We start from the raw sequence: 22,094 nt of genomic DNA, 5'->3' as shown, positions 1-22,094 counted from the left end.
CACACCAAAGTCCCTTTGAATCATAGAATCCTACAGTGCAGAAGGCAGTCATTTGGCCCATTGAGTCTGCACCGACAACAATCCCACCCAGGCCCTATACCCATAACCCCACAGATATACCCTGTTAATCCCCCTGACACTAAGGGGCAATTTAGCATAGCCATTCCACCTAACCCGCACGTCTTTCAGACTGTGGGAGGAAACCCATGCAGTGATTAATTAATTGTATTTGAATCTTATGCATAAACTAATTGATAGTTGACTGAATATAGATAACTTTTATATAAATGTACATCTGTTTGGTATAAGCTATTACTTGTAACCACATCTGGGAGTATGTCTGTCTGTGGGATGCTGTATCCAGTGCTCGCTCTTGCGCCACCAGCTGGCGTACTACATCATAGAATTATAGAATCCCTACAATGCAGCAGGAGTCCTTGCTAGCTCATAGAAATAAAGGCTGATTTTAAAACTCCGAAATTCTGTTTGGTCAAACTGAAGGGAACAAAGTCTGTAAGCAGCTAGACAGCTAATTTTGCCCCATAATAGTGAGCAAGGTAAGGAACGATGGCTAATTAGAACTTTAACAACACCAGGTTAAAGTCCAACAGGTTTGAACTTTAACCTGGTGTTGTTAAAACTCTTACTGTGTTCACCCCAGTCCAACGCCGGCATCTCCACATTATAATTAGAACTTGACAGAGGATAACAAGTACTGACTAGAGCTCTAACAAATTAGAATTGAAATAAGAGCTCAAAATAATGTTTAAACTATTTAAATTATATTTATAAAGCACAATTAACATTGTAAAATATTCCAAGGTGCTTCACAAGAGTGCAGACAAATAGTCCTGAGTCATGTAATAAAGTGTTAGGACAGTGACCTAAAGCTTGGTCATAAAGGTTTCAAGCCATGTCTTAGAAGTAGAAAGGTTTAGGGATGGATTTAGAGCCTAGGGAACTTGACATCTGAATGGACATCTACTAATGGACCACTTAAATTCAGGTATGCACAAAACCTTACATTAAAACAGCAGAGATTGGAGGATTGTATAGCTGGAGGATATTAGATATGGTGAATGGCGAAGACATGGTGAGTTTAAAACAAGAATGAAAATTTCAGCATCAAGGTGTCACCAGGCTGGGAGCCAATGTAGGCAAGTATGCACAGGAATAATGGATGAAAAGGATTTTGTGCAAGTTAGAATATAGGCAGCGGAGTGTTGGATAGGCTCAAATTTCTCAATCTTTTAAGATTCTTCTTAAAACCTACCCCATACCATGTCTTCTAATATGTCCTTCTTCAGTTCAATCTCAAGTTTTGGTTTATTATGCTCCTGTGAAGTGCTTTGGGATGATTTCCTGCATTATTAGGCATTACAGAAATGCAAGCCTTTGTTAAACTGTTTATAATCTACTCAAATTATACAATCCTAGTATAATATCCAAAGGTATAATATGCAAGTCATTAGAGATTTAATACTGGTTGACAATATACAATTGTTTATTGCTTTATCACTAGTACTCTAATGTATAAAATATAAATCAAACATTATACTGACAACAGCATAATTATGTGTGTCCTTATTCAATAATTCTAAACAACCATACAGAACTGAGATGGACAGATGCAGAAAGAAGCAAAGACTAAACAAAAATGTAGTTAAAAACCAATCACAAGGTGTCACTACTAGATTCCCACGTTTACATTGTGGTCCAAAGAGAAACTTAATATAATTTGCTGTCCCCCCTTCTCAAAGACATTTACCAATTATCTTCATTAAGATATGCAAAACCCGAAAGTTGCTCATCTACTTTTCTGTGGGCAGCATATACATTATGCAAGTACCAACATGTTGTGCATCAGTGACAAATCACATTAATAGCTATCCGAGAACATTTTGTGCTATGTTTGATTAACTTTATACAGTTTCAATTAAACTCCCAAAAAACTTACTTCGGCATTAATATAATTTACAAATGCTTATTTTTCTGTGCTAACAAAAGCCAAATTTTAACCTGAACCTCAATTTTATATCTAAACGTTAGCAACAGTTTTAAGAGGATTAGAGGCATTATGAACAAGTTTCCTTGCTGCAATATTGTAGAGACTGTGGTTAAGGTCAAAACAATTTTCAGTTTATTTTATAAAAGTGCAGGATAACAAAACAGAAAATTCAGTTGTTTACAAACAAACAGCATGGAAAACTCAAGCACCACAAGCCACATCATTTCATCCCTTTAAAACTGAACTTTATTTACATTTTACTGGATGATGACTCTCTTGTAACTTGAGGTGAACTGCTAACCATGAGATAGACTCTGCAGGTTATAGAATAGTTCTGAATTCTGGTTTCATGTCTTCTCATACTTAAGAATTGGCTTCATTCCTCACTTATTCAGCATCTGTTGACCTGAAATGATCCTCATCCACCGTAGAATAGATGTGTCCTTCATTGCTCAGAAATTCTACTGCTTGCCTATATGAAAACAAAATTGTAACCATGAGACTTTCTTGAATATTTAACTCAACACTTAAGCATATCAGCTGAAAATAACACTAACTTGATGGCAACAATGTTCATATTCTTCAGTGTTCTCCTCATGTAGTCAATGCTCATGCCTTCCTGTTCTCGACAATTTCGAATCAAGTTCAGTACCTGAAAGAAAATTATAGCTACCATAAATAAAGTCACTAAATTCAATTTTCAAATTATATTTAGCTTGCTAAACAATTTCTTAAAAAGAACTAGAAAATGAAACGTTTCCACATTTTTCAAAATATCAAATACATTCGGATACATCACTGATTTGATGCAGTACAAAAACCTTTAAATTTTATCTTCAACACTGGGCATTAATCAAAGTTAGAAAATACGACTACAAATTTGTACTAAATTCAAATTCAAGTTACATAAATTAACAAATCGGCTGTTGCATCAATCCTCTTAAAACATTGCATATATTAAACAGAAATCTGCAAGAACTAAAATATCAAAAAATTGAATTGCACTCGACTAAATAGCAAAGTAATGGTCTACAATGGGTGTGCTGTGTTCAAGCTCTATTGCCATTTTGTGCACATAAAATCTTAAGCAACTTCATGTAAAGTTTAAATCAAATTTTCATTAATGTGCAGTTACATTGCTAATGCCAACAGATCCTGGTTTTATGATTTAGGGTTTATCTACGAATGCAGCCATGATGCAGGAACGGCATGGTGGTACAGTGGTTAGCTGCTGCCTAACAACGCCAGAGACCCAGGTTCGATTCCAGCTTGGGTCACTGTGTGGAGTTTGCACATTCTCCCAGTGTCTGCCTGTGTTTCCTCTGGTTACTTCAGTTTCCTCCCTCAGGCCAAAGACGTGAGGTTAGGTGGATTGGCTATGCTAAACTGCCCTTTAGTGATCCAAGATGTGTAGACTAGGGAGAATTAGCTGGGTAAATACGAAGGGTTATGGAGATGGGGCCTGAGTACCATGCTCTGTTGGAGTGTCAGTGCAGATTCAAGGGGCTGAATAGTTTCCTTCTGTACTGTAGGGATTCTATAATTCTAAAATGGTCCTTTCCAAACACATGGCTTACAAAATTCAAGTAATACAAACCAGCAACCTAATTACAAATAGGTCAGATTTCCTGAGTTTAGGGTCATAACTAAGATACCCTGATGTACATGGTTCACAGAACCAGCACAGGAGACCACCCAACACATCATGTCTCTGCAATATCCATAAAGGTGGCCAGTTGTGTATTTCCAATCTGTTTTAAATTTACATTTCTTTTTAACAGCGTGCTTGGGAGATGAACGGCATTACTTTTCTCTTAACTCTATTGCTAATACAAGGTCAGTCCAGACAATATCACATAATTATTTATTCCCTTGTTTGTTTTACCTGACTTTGTTGACTTGTTAGTCCATTCATCAATGCATCATTACCACCAGCATACATCCCAATTGCATTTTCATTTCGCATCGGGGTGTGCAAAGCTAGAGATCCTCCAGATGGCTGTTAGAAAGAAAGTATAAAAAAGTAACCTCAGGGCAATGCTTCATTGGATGAAAGGCTTTTCTGAGATGAGCCTGTTCACTTATCAGCTTAGTCTAAAATTCAGTGAATTTCAATAATGCTGAATAACTTTCACATCTAAAGTTCAGAGAAAGCCACTTCATGATCAATTATCTTTTTCTCATATCCCTTCCAATCATTTCCACTCTTCACCTGAAGGTGCTGAATTTTCCACTTATGCTAGCCACCCTCTGCTGCTGCCAAGCAGTGAACAATGACAAGTGACCCAAAGTTGATCAGCCAAACCCAACTGCTTTTGCAGCCAACTGTACTTATGCATCGAATATTGATTGGGAGCGGAATCCCTTTTTTGCCCGTAAAACAATCTTGCATCCTTGCATAATGAATAGCTCAATACTTACTTACTGTTTGGACTGTAAATTTACAAATTGTAAGCCATTTTAATGGGTATAGATGGAATCATCAATCTGTGCTCACTCACACTTTTCCCAAGTGACATTCATTTTGCATGAACTGAAAATACATTCAACTGATGCATATTTCAGCAAAGGCAACCCGAGGGTCAAATTAGTTATTGAGCTGACTACAAAAGTAAAACTTTACAGGTGCTAGAAATCCGATAGGGAGAGCTGTTGGGAGGTACCAGCTTGAAATTAAACCAAAGCCTGGTCTGCCTTCTCAGGTGGAGCAACATTAGAATTGTCCTCAGTGCCCTGGCCACTCTCAATCAACATCACAAAACAACTTTCTGCCTACAAATTGGCTGCAACATCTCCTACCAAAATCACTATATTTCAAAGTACTTCACTGGATTCAAAGGTCTTTGGATGCCCTGAAGTTGAGAAAGGTGCCATATAAATAAATCCTTTTCCCCACCCACATGCAAGAACCACACAGGGTTTCCTTTGTCCTCAACTTCCATCAGCCTTCACATTCAATGGATCATCTTGTGCAGTTGCCACCACTTTCATATGATGGCATCAAACACCTTCCCGCATTCAGAACAGGCTGTTCCTCAGTGACTCTTTCCCACTTCTCAGTCACCCCTAACACACTCTCCCCTTCCAGTGTTAGCACAGGATATGAAATTTCAACTCTTTCACCTTCTTCCTTCTCACCATTCGGGGCTCCAAACACTCCTTCAAGTGGAAGAGCAATTTATTTGCACTTTTTCAATTTAATACATGATAGTCTCCGAGTGCCATCTCCCCTATAACTGGGGATGTCACAACACTTCCATTCAGTCCACAGAAATGGCCCCACATTTCCACTCACCTGCAATTTTAATTCTTATCCCCACTCCTACTCTAACCATCTACACTGTCAGAAGGAAGCTCAATGTCTCATCTTTAGAAAGATATTTCTGGACTCAACTTTGAAATCAACAATTTCAGGTCATAACCTCTGTACTTTTTTTGGGAGTTGTGGTTGCTAACGATTCTGTTTTTCCCTTTGACCCCTTCCCTCTAGACTCATCTTTTCTTGTTCTTTGCCTACTTACTCTGCTCTGCAGCTATTTAAAATCTATTGGAATTAACTTTTTCCAGTCATGAAATTTCATCAACCGAGCAAGTTTGCTTTTCCCTCCACAAATGCTGCCTGATCTGTGAAGTATTTGCAGCATTTTCTGTCTTTATTCCTAACTGACTACAGATTGTTCTATTGTACAATGCAGCACAATTTCTCACTTTACAAATTGAATTCGATCAGAATTTTGCCACATTTGGCTTTGTACTCACCTGTGGCTTGTTCAACAATAAGTGTGCCTGCACCACCTCCAAAGTGTGAGATGTCAATTCATTCATGTCTTCCAAAGGCATGATTTTAAATGCTACCAAGCTCTTTTTGTTCTACCAAATTAAAAGGAACAGTTAAGTTCAAGATCAGAAAGCCTTTGGATTAATTTGCATATTCAACATTCTCACATATTGCACGTGTCTAAGAAATACAAAAGGTCGTGAATGAAGCCCAGTCCATCACGCAAACCAGCCTCCCATCCATTGACTCTGTCTACACTTCCCACTGCCTCGGCAAAGCAGCCAGTATAATTAAGGACCCCACGCACCCGAAACATTCTCTCTTCCGCCGGGAAAAAAATACAAAGTCTAAGGACACGTACCAACTGACTTAAGAACAGCTTCTTCCCTGCTGCCATCAGACTTCTGAACGGACCTACCTCGCATTAAGTCGATCTTTCTTTACACCCTAGCTTTAATTGTAACACTACATTCTGCACTCTCTCGTTTCCTTCTCTATGAATGGTATGGTTTGTATAGCGCACAAGAAACAATACTTTTCACTGTATACTAATACATGTGACAATAATAAATCAAATCAAAAAGTATTTTGTAAAAAAACTGAAGAGTTAAAGAACTTATGATTTTGTTTCATTTTCATATGTATCGAAGATAGTCAGAATTTGTTTAGTTTAAACTTCAAGCAACAGAACTGCCATAAATCCATGAATATCTGAGTGCTCCAGTAATTTTATTCTTTGAATTGTGCATTAATTCTATCCCCTCATCACTGAAGGCAATAATTCAACCATAGAAACCCTACAGCACAGAAAGAGGCCATTCGGCCCATCGAGTCTGCACCGACCACAATCCCACCCAGGCCCTACCCCAACATCCCTACACATTTACCCACCAATTCCTCTAACCTACGCATCTCAGGACACTAAGGGCAATTTTAGCATGACCAATCAACCTAACCCGCACATCTTTGGCCAATTTAGTTCCCTTTAACAAATATACCATCAACACCAAATGGTTTAAATATTCAGAAACCAGAGAAAACCAGGAATATATTCAACAGAACCACAACTCTACAACTTAATAGATACCTCCTGATGACAAGATATACATATAGCAATCCAGAATCTTTATCGATTGATTTGGTATCATTGCCATAAAATATACCAAATTGTTAACCAGATGAAGTATCTCAGTATATTCTTCCTAAGTTACTTACACAAGTTTCATATTTTAATAGAATATTACTTTCAATTATCGCATTACATTTAAAAAAGGGAAACAAATGCATTATTTCCAAAAGCCACATGTTCCACAATACTAAATTATCCAAGTACAATAAACAAATGTAATGGGACAAAAGATCCTCAAAATATCAGTCTGTATAAACACATCACATTAAAAATTAGCATCACCAACAATTCAGAAGAGTCTGCGTTACCTGGAATGATCGGAGATGGCCAGCTACCTTTACATAGCTGCCAGGGGGAACCACAATATTCTCACTTCCTGCTTCCTGCATTAAACAAACAAGGGTCAACATTTGGTAGGACACTTAGAAGCAGACTAACTTTAAATGCAGTCACGGGAAAATGTCAACCCGAAGAGGAAAAACAGATGTATGAAGTTAAAATTGGCACTCTTCATTGTCAAACTTCTTTTGGAGAGGGAAGAAAGTAATATACTAACATTGCTGAAGTGACAAGTGCACACTTAAAACTGAGTTATGAATGGCTGAATTGGGTTATGCAGGACAAAGTTACAAATATTTGGAGAAACAAGCTAATTGAGAGCAGCTGGAACAGACTTAAAAGGCAACCTTGTGTTTGACAAATCTTTTAAACTTAAGAAGAAACAGTGGGCGTGGCTTATGTTTGATAACGCTCTAGTGGCTTGGGGTATCTTATAACCTTGAAGGCTAAATGTAAATGCGCATTGTTGTTGGTATTACATATTGGACTGTTCTTTATTGTTCAGCCACTCCTGTTAATTTAAATCACTTAGTTTGAATTATCTGTCAATCCAATTTTTGGGGGTATGAAAATGATCCTGTGCATTGAATATAATAATTCACATATTGTTAAGTGCAAAAAAAAAACAGAACTACCAAAAATAGGCTACATAAATAAATCTGGAGTTAAAGGAATGCTGCTGAAACTCACCCATAGCAATTAAGTTTGGGGGAGAAGGGAAAGGGATAGAAAATTGAGGACATAAAACCGGTTAGCAGGGTTGACAGAGAGGTAGCAGGAAAAATTGGAGTAATTATACTTTGGAAGTAAAAAGATATTTTAAAACTTCAAACAAAATGAAACAAAAAGGATCTTTATGGGCAACCATAAAGTAGGCCTGACCATTATAGGTCAGTTAAGTCTAGATGCATAAATATAAAATATATTATGATGTTGTGGCAGTTACGGAGACTTGGATGAAAGAAGGGCAGGACTGGCAGCTTAGCATTCCAGGATTTAGATGCTTCAGGCAAGATAGAGGGGGCAACTAAAGAGGTGGGGGTGCTATTTTACTAATTAGGGAGAATGTCACAGCTATACACAGGGAGGATACCTTGGTGGGATCATGCGTGAGGCCATATGGGTAGAACTCAGGAATAGAGCGGTGCCATCACACTGTTAAGATGGTACTACAGACCTCCCAACAGCCAGCGTGAAGTGGAGGAACTGACGTCAGCAGATTATGCCAAAATGTAAGAACAACAGGGCTGCTGTGATGGGCGATTTTAACTTCCCCAATATAGGCAGATATTCCTTTAGAGCCAGGGGCTTGGAGGGAGCAGTTTGTTCAATGTGTCCCAAGAGTGCTTCTTGAGGGAATACGTAGATAGTCCAATTTGGGAAGGGGCTGTCTTAGACCTAGTTCTGGGAAACGAGCCTGGACAGGTGATTGATGTCTCAGTGGGGGACCATATTGGAACAGTGATCACAATTCTATAAGTTTCAGGATACTTGTAGAAAAGAATAGTAGTCCCAGAGTGAAAGTACTAAACTGGGGGAAGGCTAACTGCGACAGTATTGGGCAGGAGCTAGGGAATGTAGACTGATTAAAAGTCAGTTGTTAATAATTCAGGACAAGTATGTCTCTGTAAAAATGAAGGATAAAAATGGCAAGATTCAGGAACCCTGGATGACAAGAGAGATTGTGAGCTTACTGAAAAAGGAGGCATACATAGATTTTGGGAAATTGAAAACGGATAAGGCTCTTGAGGAATACAAAGATAGCAGGAAAGAGCTTAAACAGGGACTAAGGAGAGCTAAGGGGCCATGAAATGTCCTTGGCAGGCAGGATTAAGGAGAATCCCAAGGCTTTTTATGCGTATATAAGGAAGAGTCAGTCCGAAAGACATGCTGGTTAGGCGCATTGGCCATGCTAAAATTCTCCCTCAACGTACCCGAACAGGTGCCGGAGTGTGGCGACTAGGGGATTTTCACAGTAACTTCATTGCAGTGCTAATGTAAGCCTACTTGTGACTAATAAGCTTTTACTTTGAGGATAGCAAAGGAAAGAGTAGCTCTATTCAAGAACAGTGGAGGGAATGTGTGTGTGGAGCCAGATGAGGTGGATGAGATCCTTAACGAGTACTTTGCATCAGTATTCACAAAGGAGAAGGATGTGGTGGATGGTGAGTGTAGAAAGGAGGATGCTGACATTCTTAATAAGTACTTTGCGTCAGTCTTCACAGTAGAAGACATGAGTAATATCCCAACAATTCAGGAAAGTCAGGGGGCAGAGTTGAATATGGTTGCCATCACAAAGGAGAAAGTGCTAGAGAAACTAAAAGGTCTGAAAATTGATAAATCTCCGGGCCCAGATGGGCTACATCCTAGAGTTCTAAAGGAGATAGCTGAAGAAATAGTGGAGGCGTTAGTTATGATCTTTCAAAAGTCACTGGAGTCAGGGAAAGTCCCAGAGGATTGGAAAATCGCTGTTGTAACCCCACTGTTCAAGAAGGGAACAAGAAAAAAGATGGAAAATTATAGGCCAATTAGCCTAACCTCAGTTGTTGGCAAAATTCTAGAATCCATCGTTAAGGATGAGATTTCTAAATTCTTGGAAGTGCAGGGTCGGATTAAGACAAGTCAGCATGGATTTAGTAAGGGGAGGTCGTGCCTGACAAACCTGTTAGAGTTCTTTGAAGAGATAACAAATAGGTTAGACCAAGGAGAGCCAATGGATGTTATCTATCTTGACTTCCAAAAGGCCTTTGACAAGGTGCCTCACGGGAGACTGCTGAGTAAAATAAGGGCCCATGGTATTCGAGGCAAGGTACTAACATGGATTGACGATTGGCTGTCAGACAGAAGGCAGAGAGTTGGGATAAAAGGTTCTTTCTCAGAATGGCAACCGGTGACAAGTGGTGTCCCGCAGGGTTCAGTGTTGGGGCCACAGCTGTTCTCTTTATATATTAACGATCTAGATGACGGGACTGGGAGCATTCTGGCCAAGTTTGCCGATGATACAAAGATAGGTGGAGGGGCAGGTAGTATTGAGGAGGTGGGGAGGCTGCAGAAAGATTTAGACAGTTTAGGAGAGTGGTCCAAGAAGTGGCTGATGAAATTCAACGTGGGCAAGTGCGAGGTCGTACACTTTGGAAAAAAGAATAGAGGCATGGACTATTTTCTAAACGGTGACAAAATTCATAATGCTAAAGTGCAAAGGGACTTGGGAGTCCTAGTCCAGGATTCTCTAAAGGTAAACTTGCAGGTTGAGTCCGTAATTAAGAAAGCAAATGTAATGTTGTCATTTATCTCAAGAGGCTTGGAATACAAAAGCAGGGATGTACTTCTGAGGCTTTATAAAGCACTGGTTAGGCCCCATTTGGAGTACTGTGAGCAATTTTGGGCCCCACACCTCAGGAAGGACATACTGGCACTGGAGCGGGTCCAGCGGAGATTCACACGGATGATCCCAGGAATGGTAGGCCTGACATACGATGAACGTCTGAGGATCGTGGGATTATATTCATTGGAGTTTAGGAGGTTGAGGGGAGATCTGATAGAAACTTACAAGATAATGAACGGCTTAGATAGGATGGACGTAGGGAAGTTGTTTCCATTAACAGGGGAGACTAGGACGCGGGGGCACAGCCTTAGAATAAAAGGGAGTCACTTTAGAACAGAGATGAGGAGAAATTTCTTCAGCCAGAGAGTGGTGGGTCTGTGGAATTCATTGCCACAGAGGGCTGTGGAGGCCGAGACGTTGAGCGTCTTCAAGACAGAAATTGATAAATTCTTGATTTCTCGAGGAATTAAGGGCTATGGGGAGAGAGCGGGTAAATGGAGTTGAAATCAACCATGATTGAATGGTGGAGTGGACTCGATGGGCCGAATGGCCTTACTTCCGCTCCTATGTCTTATGGTCTTATTCTAGGACATGTTGAGATAAAAAGGGAGGTGGTATTGGAGGTTTTGAAAAACATTAAGGTGGACAAGTCCCCAGGGCCAGATAGAGTCTATCCCAGAATACCAAGAGGCATGAGGGAAGAAATTACTGAGGCCTTGGCCAAAATCTTTGTATCCTCTTTAGCCACAGGTGAGGTACCAGAGGATTGGAGAGTAGCTAACATTGTTCCTCTGTTTAAGGCAGGCAGAAGAGACAATCTGGGAAATTACAGGCCTCTGAGCCTCACATCAATGGTGGGGAAATTATTGGAGAAAATTCTTAGGGACAAGATGTACTCACATCTGGAAGAGAATAGACTTATTAGCAATTTGCAGCATGGTTTTGTGAAGGGGAGGTCATGTCTCACAAACTTGATCGAGTTCTTTGAGAAAGTGACAAGAAAAATTGAACAGGGCAGGGCAGTGGATGTAATATACATGGATTTTAGTAAAGCCTTCGATAAGGTTCCTCATGGCAGGCTGATACAGAAGGTGAAGTCAAATGGGATCCGAGGTGAGCTGTTAAGATGGATACAAAATTGGTTTGGGCATAGAAAGCAGAGTAGCAGCAGTGGAAGGGTACTTTTCTAACTGGAGGTCTGTGACAAGCGATGTTCCTCAAGAATCAGTGCTGGGGCCTTTGTTACTTGTAATATAGATTAAAAAATGACTTGGAGTAAAATGTAGATAGTCTGAATAGTAAATTTGCAGAGGATACAAAAATTGGGGGAGTAGCAGATAGTGAGGAGGATTGTCAGAGGATACAGATTAGCTGGAGACCTGAGCCGAAAGATGGCAGATGGAATTTAACATGGACAAATGTGAGGTGATGCAATTTGAAAGGTCTACTGCAGAAGGAAAGTATACAGTAAATGGTAGAGCCCTTAGAAATATTAGCATAGAGGGATCTAGGCATGCAGATCCAGTTCCCTGAAGATGGCAACTCAGGTAAACAAGGTGGTCAAGAAGGCATATGGCATGCTGGCCTTCATTGGTCGGGGGCGTTAAGTACAGGAATTGGAAAACCATGTTGCAGCTGTATAAGACTTTGGTTAGGCTGCATTTGGAGTAGTGCACACAATTCTGGTCGCCACACTACCGAATGTTGATGCATTGGAAAGGGTGCAGAAGAGATTTAAGAGAACAACAAAGAACAATACAGCACAGGAACAGGCCCTTCGGCCCTCCAAGCCCGTGCCGCTCCCTGGTCCAAACTAGACCATTCTTTTGTATCCCTCCATTCCCACTCCGTTCATATGGCTATCTAGATAAGTCTTAAACGTTCCCAGTGTGTCCGCCTCCACCACCTTGCCCGGCAGCGTATTCCAGGCCCCCACCACCCTCGGTGTAAAATATGTCCTTCTGATATCTGTGTTAAACCTCCCCCCCTTCACCTTGAACCTATGACCCCTCGTGAACGTCACCACCGACCTGGGGAAAAGCTTCCCACCATTCACCCTATCTATGCCTTTCATAATTTTATACACCTCTATTAAGTCTCCCCTCATCCTCCGTCTTTCCAGGGAGAACCACCCCAGTTTACCCAATCTCTCCTCATAACTAAGCCCCTCCATACCAGGCAACATCCTGTTAAACCTCCTCTGTACTCTCTCCAAAGCCTCCACGTCCTTCTGGTAGTGTGGCGACCAGAACTGCATGCAGTATTCCAAATGCGGCTGAACCAACGTTCTATACATCTGCAACATCAGACCCCAACTTTTATACTCTATGCCCCGTCCTATAAAGGCAAGCCTTCTTCACCACCTTCTCCACCTGTGACGTAACCTTCAAGGATGTGGACTTGCACACCCAGGTCCCTCTGCGTATCTACACCCTTTATGGTTCTGCCATTTATTGTATAGCTCCTCCCTACATTATTTCTACCAAAATGCATCACTTCGCATTTATCAGGATTGAACTCCATCTGCCATTTCTTTGCCCAAATTTCCAGCCTATCTATATCCTTCTGTAGCCTCTGACAATGCTCCTCACTATCTGCAAGTCCTGCCAATTTTGTGTCGTCCGCAAACTTACTGATCACCCCAGTTACACCTTCTTCCAGATCGTTTATATAAATCACAAACAGCAGAGGTCCCAATACAGAGCCCTGCGGAACACCACTAATCACAGGCCTCCAGCCAGATTTATCAGGATGTTGCCTGGTTTCAAGGATATGGACTATGAAGAAAGGTTGAACAAACTTGGATTATTTTCACTGGAGCATCAGAGAATGAGGGGGGACTTGATAGAGGTTTACAAGATTATGACAGGCTTGGATAGAGTGAATAGTCAGTCTTTTTCTCAGGGTCGATTACTCGGGGGCATAGGTTAAAAGAGATGTAAGGGGCAGCTTTTTCACGCAGAGGGTGGTGAATGCCTGGAACGCGCTGCCGGAGAAGGTGGTGGAAGCAGATTCTATAACAACATTCAAGAGAGATCTGGATAGACACATGAATTGGCAGGGAATAGAGGGATATGAACCACGCAGAGGCAAGAAAATATTAGAGACATCTGTGTTGGCACAGACTATGTGGGCCGAAGGACCTGTCCCTGTGCAAAGCAATAATGACAATGTATGTGCATAAATTAATAGGAAAAGTGCAGTACATATTAACTAGCATATATCTGGGACAAACAATTACAGTTGTTCACCGGATGTGTGTGTCACTGGTCAAGCCAGCATCATATGTTATTGTCCATCCCAAACTGCCCTTGAGAAGTCATTGAAAAATAACTGATCTTTTCTTCACTAGAGCTGCAAAAGGTAACACGTGGCCTTGCAGAGATCTTCAAGATTAAAAATTAGATAAATAGCAATGGATTGTTTCTGGTTGAAAAGTGAGATAGTAAACATAAATTTATTATAAGAGACTTAAAGTGTAGTTTAGAAGATAATTATTTACAGACAATGATTATGATCTAGAATTTTCTGCTGTAAATTACTGAAGAAAGGCCTGTTAATTGTTTTGAAAATGGAATTAGATACTTATAGACACAAATGAAAATAATCAATCTATTTCTGTGCTGTAACATTCCACTATGCAAAATTATTCCATGATTACAAAATAATATACTTCACATTAGGTTTGTAAATTAAAATGAAGCTTATACTCCTTTAACTTTTTTTTAAAAAGAGAGAAAATGGAAACTCTGATCAGAATGACAATTCCATAGGGTGAGAGTTACAATTAATGTAGAAAATCAGTTTCAGACTAATGGGCATTGACCACTCGAAAGGTTTGAAATTATAACCAAGAACCATCATCTTACCACGAACAGCCAATTACACCATTAATAGGTCACTAAGCTATTCAACTAAGTCAGGTGATTGATGCAAATAGGGGATTTAACTATCTTGAGAGCACAAAACCAAGTTATTTCCATTTACAAACAGGACAGGTATTCTCTCCAACTAAATAAACATATGAGCAGACTTGGACACAGATTCCTTTAATATGTTATACTTGCCCAGAAGTAGACAATTATGCAGTGATCTGATTCACTGAACATTCACTGTAGTATTGTATAGAAAGAACACAACACACATCATAATGGAGCTAATATATACATTAAGATCATATGGAGAAGTTTATTTACTTACATCAGTATCCACCCACTGTCTTACATCCAGTGGGGCTGCTGTCATATCATCCAACTTATATAGAATATTTGTTGGGGCTTTCTCTGCATCTTTGATCATGCCAACCACAGTTACCTAAGAAAAGGAAACACTCATTACAATCTGTACATTCCATGTTAGATTAAGAAATACCCTGCAGGAGGGATAGAATTAAAACCAGCAAAATTAAAAAGAAATTCACACATCACTCATTAATACTTGCTGTACTCAAATCACAAAAAAGTGTGGACTCTGAGCAAATCACAATCCCATTTTTCTGCCCAACTTTTTTTTTCCAAATTTAATTTTGAAAATACTTAACCACTTACTTTTAACAGGTATTAAGGTTCAACTGCAACACCACTTTAGGCATTTCACATTCAAATAACAGCAAAAATCTTTGACTTCTCCCTTGTAACTGTACAATACTTTAAAAAATAGCTCAGATTACACCTCAAAAATGGCTCATAAAAACACTGGGTGTTTTTACTTTTAAAATAGATTAGTAAACAAGTCATTTCACATTTGATTATCACATACGGTGCTACAGATTATATTTGACACCCTAACCTGAACGAAATAGCAGTTTATTTTCTTCCTGCACCTCCTTTAGAGAAGCAGGAAAGAGATTCAACAACAACACAAGAGCCAAAAAAAAATCTCATCCAAAATAGAGGCTTATTCAGTTAGGAAAAAGATATTGGTAGATTATAAATCATTTGAAAAATCACATTACAGCTACTCAATCTACGAATGTTCAATAGTCCCAAATTCTTTACTCACCTGAGACAACTCCACCTCTCCAACTCTGAAAATTTCATCTATTTGACTAGCAGACATTAGCTGTGACACTGTACAAGGAACTATTTGCTGGGCCCGTGATCTCTGACAGAAGAATCAATAAAGTTAGCTCTGCAAAATTACAATTACAAAGAACAAAGAACAAAACAGCACAGGAACAGTCCCTTCGGCCCTCCAAGCCCGTGCCGCTCCCTGGGCCAAACTAGACCATTCTTTTGTATCCCTCCATTCCCACTCCGTTCACGTGGCTATCTAGATAAGTCTTAAACGTTCCCAGTGTGTCCGCCTCCACCACCTTGCCTGGCAGCGCATTCCAGGCCCCCACCACCCTCTGTGTAAAATATGTCCTTCTGATAGGTGTTAAACCTCCCCCCCCCCTTCACCTTGAACCTATGACCCCTCGTGAACGTCACCACCGACCAATTCAGCAGATCCCTTCATTACATGTTTACAGAAGCACATAAAAGGATAATACAATTTACATATTACTTGTTTAAGGATAAGATAATGTATTTTAAGATTGTAAAATTACATTTAAAGCAATGATTTTATTCCATCCCCATAACAAGGCATCTGAGAAGACAATTCAATGCTTTAATTAGGTTATTACAGGACTTGGCAACAAATGGCATTACTAAAATCGAAACAATGGCAACATGACTATACCCCGGCCCAAGGTGCATTTTATTTGCCCCAGTTGTGATCAGTCAGGATTTTGATAGCAGGGTTACATTGCAAAATTACATATATTTCCTGGACATCATAGTGTTTTCAGGTTGCAATAGATTGCTGATAGTGTAAAACAAAATTAAAGACATTTTTACCAAATGGATTTGCATAAATCAATTAGGTGCAAATTTAATACCATGATAGTAAGCCTGATAACACTGATCAGTTCAAAATCACTTTTGCCCAGATCGATTTAATTTTCAGAATGTAATAATGCACTTCAATTATTATCTGCTTAGTTTCTGCAGGCAGCTTTATCGTAAGGCAGTCCATGTTGTTATTATCTAAATTGTCAATATCAAGCAAAAAGGCTCAAAGATTGGTGGTAATTTCATAAAATTCTTGCATGCTTTTTGGATCAGATAAAATAAGCAACCTCAAAAAAGGGAATAAAAATCACTTCCTAAACAAATTTCAAAAATAAATGTGTTTAGGAAGTGATTTTTATTCCCTTTTTTGAGGTTGCTTATTTTATCTGATCCAAAAAGCATGCAAAGAAATGTGATGCAGTACCTCACACAAGGTTACTATTAATATTTAAACATGACCAACACACATTTCTATATTTTGGACAAAAGGGTTCACAGTTATGTCACCCAATTTTACATTATATTCTATGATCAAAATGGTAGTGAAGAAGATTTTGGCTCTATACTTACAGTTTTCCGGTCACTCTGGCTGCCTCCAGCTGGTGAGCCAAATCCACCAGATGACTGCAAGTAGCCCCCACCTCCTGTATTACTACTATCTCCAAAACCTCCATAGCCACCATCAAATGAACCTATAAAATAGGGTTAGAGGTCAGTCACAACACCGAAACATAATAAAGCTACATAAACAACCTGTCAGCATATTATAACTCTCCAGTTTTCATTTTCCTTCCATATAGGAATCTCCATCCTGCACACCTCGGTTGTGGGCAAGATCTTGGAGTCCATTATTAAGGATGAAATTGCAGAGTACTTGGAAATGTGGGGTAAAATAGGGCTGAGTCAGCGCAGCTTCGTCAAAGGGAGGTCATGTCTAACAAATCTGTTAAAAGTCTTTGAGGAGGTTATCGAAGAAATTAGACAAAGGAGAGCCAGTGAACGGGATTTATTCGGATTTCCAGAAAGCCTTTGGCAAGGTGCCTTACAGGAGGCTGCTAAATAAGCTAAAAGAGCCAATGGTGTTAAGAGGCAAGGTACTGGCATGGATAGAAGATTGGCTGACAGACAGAAGGAGTGTGGAAATAAGGGGGTCCTTTTCAGGATGGCAACCGGTGTGATCCCAACACAGGGGTCAGTGTTGGGACCACAATGTTTCACTATATACATTAATGATCTGGAAGATGGAACTGAGGGCATGGTTGCTAAATTTTCAGATGATTAAAAAAAAGATATGTAGAGGTTCAGGTAGTGTTGAGGAAATGGGAAGGCTCCAGAACGACTTGGACAGGCTAGGAAAGTGGGCAAAATGGCAGATGGAACACATTGTGGGAAAGTGTGAGGTTATGCACTTTGGTAGGAAGAATAAATGCATAGACTATTTTCTAAATGAGGAAAGGCTTCGGAAATCTGGAGCTCAGAGACTTGGGAGTCTGGTTCAGAACTCTCATGGTTAATATGCAAGTTCAGTTGGCAGTTAGGAAGACAAATTCAATGTTAGCATTAATTTCTAGAGGGCTAGAACATAAGAGCAGGGACATACTGCTGAGGCTGTATAAGGCTCTAGTCAGACCCCATTTGGAATATTGTGAGCAGTTTCGGAAGGATGTGTTGGCCTCAGAGGGCGTCCAGAGGAGGTTCACAAGAATGATCTCAGGAATAAAGGGTTTGTCATATGAAGGGCAGTTGAGGAGTCTGGGTCTATACTCGATGGAGTTTAGAAGGCTGAGAGGGGGGATCTAATTGAAACTTACAGATTACCGAGAAGCCCAGATAGAGTGGACGTGAAGAGGATGCTTCCACTACTGGGACAGAGTCGGACACACAACCTCAGAGTAAAGGACACTCCTTTAAAACTGAGATGAGGAGGAATTTCTTCAGCCACAAGGTGGTGAATCTGTGGAACTCATTGCCACAGAGGGCTGAGGAGGCCAGGTCATTAAGTGTCTTTATGACAGAGATAAATAGGTTCTTGATCAATAAAGGGAATCAAAGGTTACAGGGAGAAAGCAGGAGAATGGGGATGAGTCATATCAGCTTCGATTGAACGGCGGAGCAGACTCGATGGGCCAAACAGCCCAATTCTGCTCCTATATCTTATGGACTCCCCCACCATCGGGAACATTCTTCTTGAATCTACCCTGACTAATTCTGTTAGAATTTTATAAGTTTCTATGAGATCCCCTCACTCTTCTAAACTCTAGTGAACATAATCCTAACCAATTTAGTCTCTCCTCATATGACAGACCAGGAATCAATCTGGTAAACCTTCGCTGCACTCCCTCTGTAGCAAGGACATTCTTCCTCAGATAAGGACACCAAAACTACACACATTACTCCAGGTGTGGCCTCACCAACATCCTACACAATTACAGCAAAACATTCCTGTCCCTATACTCAAATCCTCTCATAGCGAAGGCCAACATACCATTTGCCTTCTTTGCTACCTGCTGTACCTGCATGCTTGCTTTCTGCGACTGAAAGATTTGACACAAAAATTGGGCAGATGGTTAACAGTGAGGTTGTGTCTTTGGTTACAGGAAGATATAGACGAGATGGTCAAATGGGCGGATAAGTGGCAGATGAAATTTAACCCTGAAAAGTGTGAGGTGATGCACTTTAGAAGGAGTAATTTGACAAGGAAATATACTATGAAAGATCTGACACTGGGAAGTTCCGAAGAACAAAGGGACCTTGGCGTGTTTGTCCATTGATCTCTGAAGGCGGAAAGACAGGTTAATAGGGTGGTGAAAAAGGCATATGGCACACTCACTTTTATCAAATCGGGGTATAGATTACAAAAACAAAGGGGTCATGATGGAGTTGTATAGAACTTTGGTAAGGCCACAGCTAGAGTACTTTGTGCAGTTCTGGTCGCCATATTATAGGAAGGACATGATCGCACTGTAAGGGGTGCAGAGGAGATTCAGCAGGATGTTGCGTGGGATGGAACAAAGAAAGGTCGGATAGATTTGGGTTGTTTTCTCTGGAGCAAAGACTGAGGGGCGACTGATTGAGGTGTTCTAGATTATGAGGTGCATGGACAGGGTGGATAGGGAGCAGCTGTTCTCCTTAGTTGAAGGGTCAGTTACGAGAGGACACAAGTTAAAAATGAGGGGTGGGAGGTTTAGGGGGGATTTGAAGAAAAACGTTTTTACCCAGAGAGTGGTGACGGTCGGGAACGCACTGCATGGCAGGGTGGTGGAGGTGGAATGACTCATCCTTGAAAAAGTACCTGGATAGCATGCCATAACGTTCAAAGCTATGGGCCAAGTGTTGGCAAGTGGGATTAGGTGGGCAGGTCAGGGCCTTTCATACATGGTGCAGGCTCGATGGGTCAAAGGGCCTCTACTGCACTGTAGTATTCTGACTGATGCACGAGGACACCAAGGTCTCGCTGAGTATCCACCTCTCAATTTACACCCATTTAAGTAACAATCTGTTTTCCTATTATTGTTACCAAAATGGATAAGCTCACATTTATCCACATTATACTGCATCTGCCATACATATGTCCACACATTCAGCCTGTCCAAATCATGCTGAAGCATCTTTGCATTCTCCTCACGGGTCACTCTCCCACCCAACTCTATCATCTGCAAATTTGGAGATAATACATTCAGTTCCCTCTTCCAAATCATTAATATATCATGTGAACAGTTGGGGTCCTAGCAGATCCCTGAGGAACGCCACTTGTCATTGACTGCGACTGCCGATCAGAAAAAGATCCATTTATGCCAACTCTTTGCTTCCTATCTGCTAACCAGCTTTCTATCCATCTCAAGACATTACTTGCAATCCCATGTGCTTTAACTTTACATAGCAGTCTTTTATGAGACCTCGTCGAAAGCCTTCTGAAAGTCTAAATAAACCACATCCACTAGTTCTCCTCGGTTAACTCTACTAGTTATATCCTCAAAGAATTCCAATAGATTCGACAAGCATGATTTCACTTTTGTATCTCCATGCTGACTTTGTCTGATTATACCACTGCCTTCCAAACACTGAGTTATGAAATCCTTGATAATGGACTCCAGCAACTTTCCCAGTACTGACATCCCGTTTTCTCTCTACCTCCTTCCTTGAATAGTGGGCTTACATTAGCTACCCTCCAATCTATAGGAACCAGTCCAGAGTCCAAAGAATTTTGGAAAATAACCACCAATAGATCTAGTATTTCCAGGGCCACTTCCTTAAATACTCTGGGATGAAGATTATCAGTACCTTCAGTCCCATCAGTTGCCACAAAACCATTTCTCTTCCAATGCTGATTTCCTTCAGCTTCTCACTAAAACTTGTTTGTCTCAGAATTTCTGGTAACATTACTTCAGTCTTCACAAAGGAAGACATGAATAAAGCACAAATTTAATTCCTCGACCAGTTTATTCCCCATTATGAATTCTCCCATTTCTGACTGTAAGGGGCCTACATTCATTTTTGTCGGATGCTGGAATTTAAAAATAACTCCTCTAGTGAGATCTAATTCCACCACTGGTGGCTGTGTCTTCAGCTGCTGAGGCCATTAAATTCTGAAATCAGTGGTTTGCACCGCTGCTTCACAGCACCGGGGACCCGGGTTCAATTCCCAACTTGGGTCACTGTCTGTGTGGAGTTTGCACGTTCTCCCCATGTCTGCGTGGGTTTCCTCCCACAGTCCAGAAGGCGTGCTGGTTAGGGTGCACTGACCCCAAACAGGCACCAGACTTGTGGCAAATTGGGGGATTTCACAGTAAAACTTCATTACAGTGTTAATGTAAGCCTTCTTGTGACTAATAAACAAACTTTACTTTAAAAAAAAACTCTCTCCTCCCTTAAACACATTTCCAATTTGACAGCATTTGTAAAGAAGCAAAGTTAACTCTTCAGGGCTTTGACCATTGCAGAGTGCAGAACATTGAGAGTCAACAACCTGGAAGTTAACTGGACATATATTTTCACTACACTCCACAATTCATAGCATAGTTTAAATAAAATAATTTTATGAAGGGTAAACATTGTAAAAATTGCGATTTACGTTCGTAACAAGAGCCAGGTTATGTCAGCTTTAAGGATTCAATGTTACGCATGGGGATTTTTTTTAAAATCCAGTCCTCTCACTAAACTCCCAACTCATCCCCATCGCTCTCCCTGCCCAGCCCATCACCCGGCCCCGGGTAGAGGGGGGGGGGAAAGCGGGGGACAGCTAACCCGACCGGGTGAAGAAGCCGTTCCCGGAGTCCGGGGATAAACTCAAAGCGGGGACCGTGACTCCCGCCGCCTTCCACACAGAAAGGTGGGTGGGTAGGGAGACGGACCGGCTGGGCCTCAACCGCCCCTTCAGCGACCGATGCCTCTCACCCGCGTTATTCCACATCTTCCCTCCGGTCACCCTTTAACGGACGGACAGCCTTCTCGCGCCGCGCAAAGCGCGCCAAGCAGGTCCCCGCGCGCAGGCACCAGCCAACCAGCCACTCACAGACCTCCATACTCAAAGTCCCCGCCCTCCTTCAGCCAATCATTGACAGGGGTCCCAGAGAGTGCCGAGTGTCCCCGCCTTCCCGGATGTAATTAAATGTCATCACCAGGCCAATAGTGAAGCTATATTGGGCGCTGCCATTTTTGGTACTGGCAGAAGAGTCCAC

At 40.9% G+C, this 22,094-nt stretch overlaps 1 protein-coding gene across 1 annotated transcript; it reads right to left on the bottom strand.

The window, feature by feature from the left end:
- Positions 1-1,454: 1,454 nt before the first annotated feature.
- On the bottom strand, positions 1,455-21,949 carry rpa2 (replication protein A2). The gene is made up of 9 exons (XM_078238187.1): positions 21,811-21,949; positions 16,987-17,108; positions 15,581-15,682; positions 14,780-14,893; positions 7,224-7,298; positions 5,768-5,878; positions 3,894-4,007; positions 2,566-2,660; positions 1,455-2,480 (listed from the first exon to the last, which is right to left on the bottom strand). Exons 1-9 carry the CDS (start codon positions 21,824-21,826, stop codon positions 2,396-2,398), a joined length of 834 nt encoding a protein of 277 aa, XP_078094313.1. The 5' UTR covers positions 21,827-21,949; the 3' UTR covers positions 1,455-2,395.
- Positions 21,950-22,094: the final 145 nt, after the last annotated feature.

Source organism: Mustelus asterias, chromosome 21, assembly GCF_964213995.1.
Source record: "Mustelus asterias chromosome 21, sMusAst1.hap1.1, whole genome shotgun sequence".
Classification (NCBI taxonomy): domain Eukaryota; kingdom Metazoa; phylum Chordata; class Chondrichthyes; order Carcharhiniformes; family Triakidae; genus Mustelus; species Mustelus asterias.
Note: the sequence above shows the minus strand (reverse complement) of the source record. Positions and strands in the feature narration are given on the sequence as shown.

What these genes read in the sequence shown, in the direction of transcription:
- rpa2 (XM_078238187.1), bottom strand. An exon ending in GCCAGAGTGACCGGAAAACT is followed by an intron (nt 15,683 to 16,986) that starts GTAAGTATAGAG and finishes TTCTTCTGTCAG; the next exon opens with AGATCACGGGCCCAGCAAAT. An exon ending in ATGAACATTGTTGCCATCAA is followed by an intron (nt 2,481 to 2,565) that starts GTTAGTGTTATT and finishes GTTTTCATATAG; the next exon opens with GCAAGCAGTAGAATTTCTGA.